Here is a 13,113-nt window from a genome sequence, read left to right as displayed (position 1 = left end):
AGATGGTCCAGGATCAACTTTAGCAAATTTAATTATTTGATGGTCCAGGATCTACATTAGTAAATTTATATTTTTGATGGTCCAGGATCAACATCACCGAATTTATATATTTGATGGTCCAGGATCAACATTAGTGAATTTAAATATTTGATGGTCCAGGATCAACATTAGCTAATTTATATATTTGATGGTCCAGGATCAACATTAGCGAATTTACATATTTGATGGTCCAGGATCAACATTAGTGAATTCATATATTTGATGGTCCAGGATCAACATTAGTAAATTTATATTTTTTATGGTCCAGGATCAACATCACCGAATTTATATATTTGATGGTCCAGGATCAACATTAGTGAATTTAAATATTTGATGGTCCAGGATCAACATTAGCTAATTTACATATTTGATGGTCCAGGATCAACAATAGTGAATTCATATATTTGATTGTCCAAGATCAACATTAGTGAATTCATATATTTGACGGTCCAGGATCAACATTAGCGAAGTCAAATATTTGATGGTCCAGGATCAACATTAATGAATTTATAAATTTGATGGTCCAGGATCAACATCACCGAATTTATAAATTTGATGGTCCAGGACAAAAAATTGTGAATTTATATATTTGATGGTCCAGGATCAACATCACCGAATTTATTTATTTGATGGTCCAGGATCAACATTAGTGAATTTATATATTAGATGGTCCAGGATCAACATTAGTGAATTTATATATTTGATGGTCCAGGATCAACATTAGTGAATTTATATATTTGATGGTCCAGGATCAACAATAGTGAATTTATATATTAGATGGTCCAGGATCAACATTAGTGAATTTATATATTTGATGGTCCAGGATCAACATTAGTGAATTTATATATTTGATGGTCCAGGATCAACAATAGTGAATTTAAATATTTGATGGTCCAGGATCAACATTAGCGAATTCATATATTTGATGGTCCAGGATCAACATTGATGAATTTATATATTTGATAGTCCAGGATCAACATTAGTGAATTCATATATTTGACGGTCCAGAATCAACATTAGTTACCTCAAATAATTGATGGTCCAGGATTAACATTAGTGAATTTATATATTAGATGGTCAAGGATCAACATTAGTAAATTTATATTTTTGATGGTCCAGGATCAACATCACCGAATTTATATATCTGATGGTCCAGGATCAACATTAGTGAATTTACATATTTGATGGTCCAGGATCAACATTAGTGAATTTATATATTTGATGGTCCAGGATCAACATCACCGAATTTATATATTTGATGGTCCAGGATCAACATTAGCGAATTTATATATTTGATGGTCCAGGATCAACATTAGTGAATTTACATATTTGATGGTCCAGGATAAAGATTTGTGAATTTATATATTTGATGGTCCAGGTTCAACATTAGTGACTTCAAATATTTGATGGTCCAGGATCAATATCACCGAATTTATTTATTTGATGGTCCAGGATCAACATTAGCGAATTTATATATTTGATGGTCCAGGATCAACATTAGTGAATTTAAATATTTGATGGTCCAGGATCAACATTAGTGAATTCATATATTTGATGGTCCAGGATCAACATTAGCTAATATACATATTTGATGGTCCAGGATCAACATTGGAGAATTTATAAATTTGATGGTCCAGGATGAACATTAGCGAATTCATATAATTGATGGTCCAGGATCAACATTGATGAATTTATATATTTGATGGTCCAGGATCAACATTAATGAATTTATATATTTGATGGTCCAGGATCAACATCACCGAATGTATAAATTTGATGGTCCAGGACAAAAAATTGTGAATTTATATATTTGATGGTCCAGGATCAACATTAATGAATTTATATATTTGATGGTCCAGGATCAACATCACCGAATGTATAAATTTGATGGTCCAGGACAAAAAATTGTGAATTTATATATTTGATTGTCCAGGATCAACATTAGTGAATTCATATATTTGACGGTCCAGGATCAACATTAGCTAATTTATATATTTGATGGTCCAGGATCAACATTAGTTACCTCAAATAATTGATGGTCCAGGATCAACATTAGTGAATTTATATATTAGATGGTCCAGGATCAACATTAGCAAATTTAATTATTTAATGGTCCAGGATCAACATTAGTAAATTTATATTTTTGATGGTCCAGGATCAACATCACCGAATTTATATATTTGATGGTCCAGGATCAACATTAGTGAATTTACATATTTGATGGTCCAGGATCAACATTAGTGAATTTATATATTTGATGGTCCAGGATAAAGATTTGTGAATTTATATATTTGATGGTCCAGGATCAACATTAGTGAATTCATATATTTGATGGTCCAGGATCAACATTAATGAATTTATATATTTGATGGTCCAGGATAAAGATTTGTGAATTTATATATTTGATGGTCCAGGATCAAATATCACCGAATTTATTTATTTGATGGTCCAGGATCAACATTAGCGAATTTATATATTTGATGGTCCAGGATCAACATTAGTGAATTTAAATATTTGATGGTCCAGGATCAACATTAGCTAATTTACATATTTGATGGTCCAGGATAAACATTAGTGAATTCATATATTTGATGGTCCAGGATCAACATTATCGAAGTCAAATATTTGATGGTCCAGGATCAACATTGGAGAACTTATAAATTTGATGGTCCAGGATCAACATTAGCGAAGTCAAATATTTGATGGTCCAGGATCAACATTAATGAACTTATAAATTTGATGGTCCAGGATCAACATCACCGAATTTATTTATTTGATGGTCCAGGATCAACATTATTTACCTCAAATAATTGATGGTCCAGGATCAACATTAGCAAATTTAATTATTTGATGGTCCAGGATCAACATTAGTAAATTTATATTTTTGATGGTCCAGGATCAACATCACCGAATTTATATATTTGATGGTCCAGGATCAACATTAGTGAATTTATATATTAGATGGTCCAGGATCAACATTAGCAAATTTAATTATTTGATGGTCCAGGATCAACATTAGTGAATTCATATATTTGACGGTCCAGGATCAACAATAGTGACTTCAAATAATTGATGGTCCAGGATCAACATTAGTTACTTCAAATAATTGATGGTCCAGGATCAACATTAGTGAATTTATATATTTGATGGTCCAGGATCAACATTAGTGAATTTATATATTTGATGGTCCAGGATCAACATTAGTGAATTTATATATTTGATGGTCCAGGATCAACATTAGTAAATTTATATTTTTGATGGTCCAGGATCAACATCACTGAATTTATATATTTGATGGTCCAGGATAAACATTAGTGAATTTATATATTAGACAGTCCAGGATCAACATTAGCTAATTTAATTATTTGATGGTCCAGGATCAACATTAGTAAATTTATATATTTGATGGTCCAGGATCAACATTAGTGACTTCAAATAATTGATGGTCCAGGATCAACATTAGTTACTTCAAATAATTGATGGTCCAGGATCAACATTAGCGAATTTATATATTAGATGGTCCAGGATCAACTTTAGCAAATTTAATTATTTGATGGTCCAGGATCTACATTAGTAAATTTATATTTTTGATGGTCCAGGATCAACATCACCGAATTTATATATTTGATGGTCCAGGATCAACATTAGTGAATTTAAATATTTGATGGTCCAGGATCAACATTAGCTAATTTATATATTTGATGGTCCAGGATCAACATTAGCGAATTTACATATTTGATGGTCCAGGATCAACATTAGTGAATTCATATATTTGATGGTCCAGGATCAACATTAGTAAATTTATATTTTTTATGGTCCAGGATCAACATCACCGAATTTATATATTTGATGGTCCAGGATCAACATTAGTGAATTTAAATATTTGATGGTCCAGGATCAACATTAGCTAATTTACATATTTGATGGTCCAGGATCAACAATAGTGAATTCATATATTTGATTGTCCAAGATCAACATTAGTGAATTCATATATTTGACGGTCCAGGATCAACATTAGCGAAGTCAAATATTTGATGGTCCAGGATCAACATCAGTGAATTTATATATTAGATGGTCCAGGATCAACATAAGCAAATTTAATTATTTGATGGTCCAGGATCAACATTAGTAAATTTATATTTTTGATGGTCCAGGATCAACATCACCGAATTTATATATTTGATGGTCCAGGATCAACATTAGTGAATTTAAATATTTGATGGTCCAGGATCAACATTAGCTAATTTACATGTTTGATGGTCCAGGATCAACAATAGTGAATTCATATATTTGATGGTCCAGGATCAACATTAGTGAATTCATATATTTGATGGTCCAGGATCAACATTAGCGAAGTCAATAATTTGATGGTCCAGGATCAACATTAATGAATTTATAAATTTGATGGTCCAGGATCAACATCACCGAATTTATATATTTGATGGTCCAGGATCAACATTAGTTACTTCAAATAATTAATGGTCCAGGATAAACATTAGTAAATTAATATTTTTGATGGTCCAGGATCAACATCACCAAATTTATATATTTGATGGTCCAGGATCAACATTAGTGACTTCAAATATTTGATGGTCCAGGATCAACATTAGCGAATTTATAAATTTGATGGTCCAGGATCAACATTAGTGAATTCATATATTTGATGGTCCAGGATCAACATTAGCTAATTTACATATTTGATGGTCCAGGATCAACATTAGTGAATTCATATATTTGAAGGTCCAGGATCAACATTAGTGAATTTATATATTTGATGGTCCTGGATCAACATCACCGAATTTATTTATTTGATGGTCCAGGATCAACATTAGTTACCTCAAATAATTGATGGTCCAGGATCAACATTAGTGAATTTATATATTAGATGGTCCAGGATCAACATTAGCAAATTTAATTATTTGATGGTCCAGGATCAACATTAGTAAATTTATATTTTTGATGGTCCAGGATCAACATCACCGAAGTTATATTTTTGATGGTCCAGGATCAACATTAGTGAATTGACATATTTGATGGTCCAGGATCAACATTAGTGAATTTACATATTTGATGGTCCAGGATCAACATTAGTGAATTCATATATTTGATGGTCCAGGATCAACATTAGCGAAGTCAAATATTTGATGGTCCAGGATCAACATTAGTTACTTCAAATAATTAATGGTCCAGGATCAACATTAGTAAATTTATATTTTTGATTGTCCAGGATCAACATCACTAAATTTATATATTTGATGGTCCAGGATCAACATTGGTGACTTCAAATATTTGATGGTCCAGGATCAACATCACCGATTTTTTTTATTTGATGGTCCAGGATCAACATTAGTTACTTCAAATAATTGATGGTCCAGGATCAACATTAGCGAATTTACATATTTGATGGTCCAGGATCAACATCAGTGAATTTATATATTAGATGGTCCAGGATCAACATAAGCAAATTTAATTATTTGATGGTCCAGGATCAACATTAGTAAATTTATATTTTTGATGGTCCAGGATCAACATCACCGAATTTATATATTTGATGGTCCAGGATCAACATTAGTGAATTTAAATATTTGATGGTCCAGGATCAACATTAGCTAATTTACATGTTTGATGGTCCAGGATCAACAATAGTGAATTCATATATTTGATGGTCCAGGATCAACATTAGTGAATTCATATATTTGATGGTCCAGGATCAACATTAGCGAAGTCAATAATTTGATGGTCCAGGATCAACATTAATGAATTTATAAATTTGATGGTCCAGGATCAACATCACCGAATTTATATATTTGATGGTCCAGGATCAACATCACCGAATTTTTTTATTTGATGGTCCAGGATCAACATTAGTTACTTCAAATAATTAATGGTCCAGGATCAACATTAGTAAATTAATATTTTTGATGGTCCAGGATCAACATCACCAAATTTATATATTTGATGGTCCAGGATCAACATTAGTGACTTCAAATATTTGATGGTCCAGGATCAACATTAGCGAATTTATAAATTTGATGGTCCAGGATCAACATTAGTGAATTCATATATTTGATGGTCCAGGATCAACATTAGCTAATTTACATATTTGATGGTCCAGGATCAACATTAGTGAATTCATATATTTGAAGGTCCAGGATCAACATTAGTGAATTTATATATTTGATGGTCCTGGATCAACATCACCGAATTTATTTATTTGATGGTCCAGGATCAACATTAGTTACCTCAAATAATTGATGGTCCAGGATCAACATTAGTGAATTTATATATTAGATGGTCCAGGATCAACATTAGCAAATTTAATTATTTGATGGTCCAGGATCAACATTAGTAAATTTATATTTTTGATGGTCCAGGATCAACATCACCGAAGTTATATTTTTGATGGTCCAGGATCAACATTAGTGAATTGACATATTTGATGGTCCAGGATCAACATTAGTGAATTTATATATTAGATGGTCCAGGATCAACATTAGCAAATTTAATTATTTGATGGTCCAGGATCAACATTAGTAAATTTATATTTTTGATGGTCCAGGATCAACATCACCGAATTTATATATTTGATGGTCCAGGATCAACATTAGTGACTTCAAATATTTGATGGTCCAGGATCAACATTAATGAATTTATATATTTGATGGTCCAGGATAAAGATTTGTGAATTTATATATTTGATGGTCCAGGTTCAACATTAGTGACTTTAAATAATTGATGGTCCAGGATCAACATTAGTAAATTTAATTATTTGATGGTCCAGGATCAACATTAGTAAATTTAATTATTTGATGGTCCAGGATCAACAGTAGTAAATTTATATTTTTGATTGTCCAGGATCAACATTAGCTAATTTATATATTTGATGGTCCAGGATCAACATTAGTGAATTCATATATTTGATGGTCCAGGATCAACATTAGCAAATTTAATTATTTGACGGTCCAGGATCAACATTAGTAAATTTATATTTTTGATGGTCCAGGATCAACATTAATGAATTTATATATTTGATGGTCCAGGATCAACATTAGTGAATTTACATATTAGATGGTCCAGGATCAACATCACCGAATTTATTTATTTGATGGTCCAGGATCAACTTTAGCAAATTTAATTATTTGATAGTCCAGGAGCAACATTAGCAAATTTAATTATTTGATGGTCCAGGATCAACATTAGTAAATTTATATATTTGATGGTCCAGGATCAACATTAGTGAATTTATATCTTAGATGGTCCAGGATCAACATTAGTGAATTTACATATTAGATGGTCCAGGATCAACATTAGCTAATTTATAAATTTGATGGTCCAGGATCAACATTAGCAAATTTAAATATTTGATGGTCCAGGATCAACATTAGCACATTTATTTACTTGATGGTCCAGGATCAACATCACCAAATTTATATATTTGATGGTCCAGGATCAACATTAGCAAATTTAAATATTTGATGGTCCAGGATCAACATTAGCTATCTTACATATTTGATGGTCCAGGATCAACATTAGCAAATTTAATTATTTGATGGTCCAGGATTAACATTTGTGCATTTATATATTTGATGGTCCAGGACCAACATTAGCAAATTTATTTATTTGATGGTCCAGGATCAACATTGGTGTTTTTATATAATTTTCGGTCCAGGATCAACATTGGAGAATTTATAAAATTGATGGACCAGGATCAACATTAGCGAATTCATAGATTTAATGGTCCAGGATTAACATTAGTGAATTTATAAATTTGATGGTCCAGGATCAACATTAGCTAATTTTTATATTTGATGGTTCAGGATCAACATTAGCTAACTTATATATTTGATAGTCCAGGATCAACATTAGCTAATTCATATATTTGATGGTCCAGGATCAACATTAGTGAATTTATAAATTTGATGGTCCAGGATCAACATTAGTGAATTTAAATATTTGATGGTCCAGGATCAACATTAGTAAATTTATAAATTTGATGGTCCAGGATCAACATTAGCTAATTTACATATTTGATGGTCCAGGATCAACATTAGTGAATTCATATATTTGATGGTCCAGGATCAACATTAGCAAATTCATTTATTTGATGGTCCAGGATCAACAAAAATGAATTTATATATTTGATGGTCCAGGATCAACATTGGCGAATTTATATATTTGATGGTCCAGGATCAACCTTGGAAAATTTATAAACTTGATGGTCCAGGATCAACATTAGCGAAGTCAAATATTTGATGGTCCAGGATTAACATTAGCAAATTCATATACCTAATGGTCCAGGATCAACATTGGTGTTTTTATATATTTTTCGGTCCAGGATCAACATTGGAGAATTTATAAAATTGATGGACCAGGATCAACATTAGCGAATTCATAGATTTAATGGTCCAGGATTAACATTAATGAATTTATAAATTTGATGGTCCAGGATCAACATTAGCTAATTTTTATATTTGATGGTCCAGGATCAACATTAGTGAATTCATATATTTGATGGTCCAGGATCAACATTAGCTAATTTATATATTTGACGGTCCAGGATTAACATTAGTGAATTTATATATTTGATGGTCCAGGATCAACATTAGCGAATTCATATATTTGATGGTCAAGGATCAACATTGGTGAATTTATATATTTGATGGTCCAGGATTAACATTAGCAAATTCATATATTTAATGGTCCAGGATCAACATTGGTGTTTTTATATATTTTTCGGTCCAGGATCAACATTGGAGAATTTATAAAATTGATGGACCAGGATCAACATTAGCGAATTCATAGATTTAATGGTCCAGGATCAACATTGGTGAATTTATATATTTCATGGTCCAGGATTAACATTAGCTAATTTATATATTTGATGGTCCAGGATCAACATTAGTGACTTCAAATATTTGATGGTCCAGGATCAACATTGGCGGAGTTATATATTTGATGGTCCAGGATCAACATTGGTGAAGTTATAAATTTGATGGTCCAGGATCAACATTAGTGAATTCATATATTTGATGGTCCAGGATCAACATTAGCGAAGTCAAATATTTGATGGTCCAGGATTAACATTAGCAAATTCATATATTTGATGGTCCAGGATCAACATTAGTGACTTCAAATATTTGATGGTCCAGGATCAACATTGGCGGAGTTATATATTTGATGGTCCAGGATTAACATTAGTGAATTTATATATTTGATGGTCCAGGATCAACATTAGCTAATTTACATATTTGATGGTCCAGGATAAACATTAGTGAATTCATATATTTGATGGTCCAGGATCAACATTAGCTAATTTATATATTTGACGGTCCAGGATTAACATTAGTGAATTTATATATTTGATGGTCCAGGATCAACATTAGCGAATTCATATATTTGATGGTCAAGGATCAACATTGGTGAATTTATATATTTGATGGTCCAGGATCAACATTAGCGAAGTCAAATATTTGATGGTCCAGGATTAACATTAGCAAATTCATATATTTAATGGTCCAGGATCAACATTGGTGTTTTTATATATTTTTCGGTCCAGGATCAACATTGGAGAATTTATAAAATTGATGGACCAGGATCAACATTAGCGAATTCATATATTTGATGGTCAAGGATCAACATTGGTGAATTTATATATTTGATGGTCCAGGATCAACATTAGCGAAGTCAAATATTTGATGGTCCAGGATTAACATTAGCAAATTCATATATTTAATGGTCCAGGATCAACATTGGTGTTTTTATATATTTTTCGGTCCAGGATCAACATTGGATAATTTATAAAATTGATGGACCAGGATCAACATTAGCGAATTCATAGATTTAATGGTCCAGGATCAACATTGGTGAATTTATATATTTCATGGTCCAGGATTAACATTAGCTAATTTATATATTTGATGGTCCAGGATCAACATTAGTGACTTCAAATATTTGATGGTCCAGGATCAACATTGGCGGAGTTATATATTTGATGGTCCAGGATCAACATTGGTGAAGTTATAAATTTGATGGTCCAGGATCAACATTAGTGAATTCATACATTTGTTGTTTGTTTTTGTTAACTATAATAACCTTGCCTCGATAGATATTTCTTTCTTAAAGACATCAAAACAACCCTGTTACATGTGTTCTTACATGTGCTTCTGTGAACCGTGTGTTTTGCTGTTTTGAGAATTGCAACATTCGGAGACTCGCTAAACAGATCTCCTATTAGATGATTGTTGCTTTTCATGCAAATATTTGGCAAGGTTTCAGCATACCTGAGAGATGCAGTCAGCATGATCTTTCATTTAAGGACATGATCTATGGTGCCCGGGAAGACCTACAAAAACAAATTGAGTGAAAATATTACAAACAAGCGAAATATCAAAGCATATATATAAAAATCTATAAACTTGCAACTAATAAGATTTATTTCATTTTATAAAAGCAAAATAAATTGATAAATTTGATAAATTAAAAATTTGAAAATTGATAAAAGCTAAAATAGTGTTTAACTGTATTCATTTGAATAAATTTAAAAAGACAATCAATGAACTTTTATTCAATTTATTTAGGAGGGTTCGGTTAAACGTTTTTGGTTATTTTTGGTACATTTTACATGGTATTTTCAATTTAATTGTACTCGATATATGATTACATTTTGCTTGTGTAAATTATTACAAAGATTTTATTGAGTAAACCTTAAAGAGTAATTTTTTTACTGGGTAGGGACCTTTCGTCTTACATAAAACAGCTGTTATGTAAGTGTAAATGTGTTAATTGTTGGATGACAATTTATTCTTTTTAAATTAAAATCTTCCACTATATTTAACAATATGGTGATGATTGGTCTTCTTTTTTCAGTGAAACAGAAACACATGTTGAAAAGGAGATCTGCATTAGTCAAGACAGTCTGATGAACAATCTGGTTTTGACAGAGGAGGAAGGCAAACCATGGTACAACTCCACTAATAAATGACAGTTACTGTATTAATATGCCTCCTCACTGAGAAAACATCAACAAAACCAAACTTACATCATATGTCATGTTTTCCTTCCCAGTGTGTCTGAGTGTCTGGAGACTCAGGAGTCGCATCTTTTCCACAAGGGTGATCAGATCCTGGCCCTCAATGACTTGCTAACAAACACATTAGCTGAGATACAGACATACCTTAAAAGACTTAGCAAGGAAGAGGTAAGAGGGTGATCCACAGTAAACAAATGTTTTATGACTACATTTACAAACACTTCAATTACGTTATTGAAATTACCTGTAGGTGAAACTCACTATTCGACGGCTTCCAGGATCCCAGCCTTTGAGCAATGAATCCAACGAGACATGAAAGAAAAATCCCCTCTTAATACAATCATTGCATTGAATTATTAGAAATAATGTGCACGTCTTGTTTAAGATTAAAGTCAGCAGGATTTTAACATTTATGACTCTTATCATAAGACTCGTATTATAAATCTTTTACATGTGAATCTTATCATAAGGGTAGAAACCAAACAAAGCATTAATATATAATAAACCTGGCTAGTGGGAATATTAGTGCATATTTATATGGACAAAGTATTACTTTAAAAGTATGAAGTTAAATTCACTGTGAAAAATGCACATTGTAAACGGTTTAATCTCTTAAAACTGCACTTACAGTGAGAGGTACTTTATTTATTATGCATATACACACATCTTTTCTTTGTATTATATTTTACAACGTATTTTAACAACGATTTCAACTTTTCTCTATTTTTAAGCATTTAACAATTGCTCTTAATCTTCATGCTAGGATTAAACTGTATCAGATACAGGATGATAGTAGATGGTGGATTAATGAAGTCTACTTAAAATACAAATAAATTTATGTACTACATTTTAAAACACATTTAAACCATGATTTCACTTTTCTGTCTATTTAAGCGTTGAGCGATTGCTCTAAATCTTTATGCAGTGTCTAAACTGTATCAGAAACTGGATGATATTAGACGGATGATTATTATAGCATACTTAATACATAAATTAATTATGAGAATTTGTACATAGTAATTTTGTTTTCTTTTTTTGCACAGGAATACAAAATATTAAAATAAAACTAAACTATAAGCCATAATGTGCATGAATAGTCAAAAACTAGGCTTATTTAAAATTATAATAATTGATTATTAATCTTATTTTATATACAAGAATAATAATAATAATAATAATAATAATAATAATAATAATAAAAGGCAATAACAAAACAACTGCATAGCAACATATGCTCAATTACAGTTAAAAGTGAATAATGAATACCCACAAAAGAAATTAAATCAAGTCATCTATGGCTGAAGAATAGAGCTCAAGTATGCTTAACTGTTACATTGATACTCGTTACGATATTTTACTATATATACAAAATCAAGTCATCTCTGGTTTAAGAATACTCAAGGATACTTTACTTTTACATAGATACTACTTAGATATTTTTCGTTTGCATATTTTAAAGAATCTCATATCTAAAATGCACCAATACATTATTAACCCCGAAGCTCCTTTTGTTTGTTTTGGATATATCAGCTATGTTTATTCATGCATGATTGATGGTTTTCACAACCCAACTATTATACAATTATAATGAGCTCAGATGTTGTTGTTTGCTACTCTGAGAGGAACTTTTTTTAAGTCAAAGCATCTAACCTGAATCTCCACTGACGCATCACATTACAGTCAAGAATAAAGAGTGGTAGCTTCCTTGTAAACTTCATTTATTTACACTGGCACTGAAAACCTGTTCTTTTTCCGCATGCTAAAAAAAGCACAGTTGCATTTTAAAGAGCTGAAGTTGACATGACTATTTTATCTATTACACTGCTGTCTTTAAATCGCAACTAAGTGCATCTTACAATCTGAGCTGTTTTATGTTAATATTTTAATGATTAGACACCGTCTACACTCATGAAAAAAGATCAAAGATGAAGCATTACATTTTGGTGTCTGCATCAAATGAAATGTACTAAAGTGATTCACACATATTAAGGATATTAGATCTGTTATAAAATATATTGATATTAAATCTCAATGTTCTATGCCTA

General features: G+C 31.3%; 1 protein-coding gene across 1 annotated transcript in view; it reads left to right on the top strand.

Moving 5' to 3' along the window:
• plekhs1.2 (pleckstrin homology domain containing S1, tandem duplicate 2) overlaps positions 1-13,113 on the top strand; it is a 101,776-nt gene extending 88,663 nt beyond the window's left edge. Inside the window, 3 exon segments of the mRNA NM_001077324.1 lie at positions 10,906-10,998; positions 11,104-11,236; positions 11,319-13,113. Of these exon segments, the coding sequence (NP_001070792.1) occupies positions 10,906-10,998; positions 11,104-11,236; positions 11,319-11,384 (292 nt within the window). The 3' untranslated portion in view covers positions 11,385-13,113.

The sequence above is a fragment of the Danio rerio genome, chromosome 12, assembly GCF_049306965.1.
Source record: "Danio rerio strain Tuebingen ecotype United States chromosome 12, GRCz12tu, whole genome shotgun sequence".
Classification (NCBI taxonomy): Eukaryota; Metazoa; Chordata; class Actinopteri; order Cypriniformes; family Danionidae; genus Danio; species Danio rerio.
Note: the sequence above shows the minus strand (reverse complement) of the source record. Positions and strands in the feature narration are given on the sequence as shown.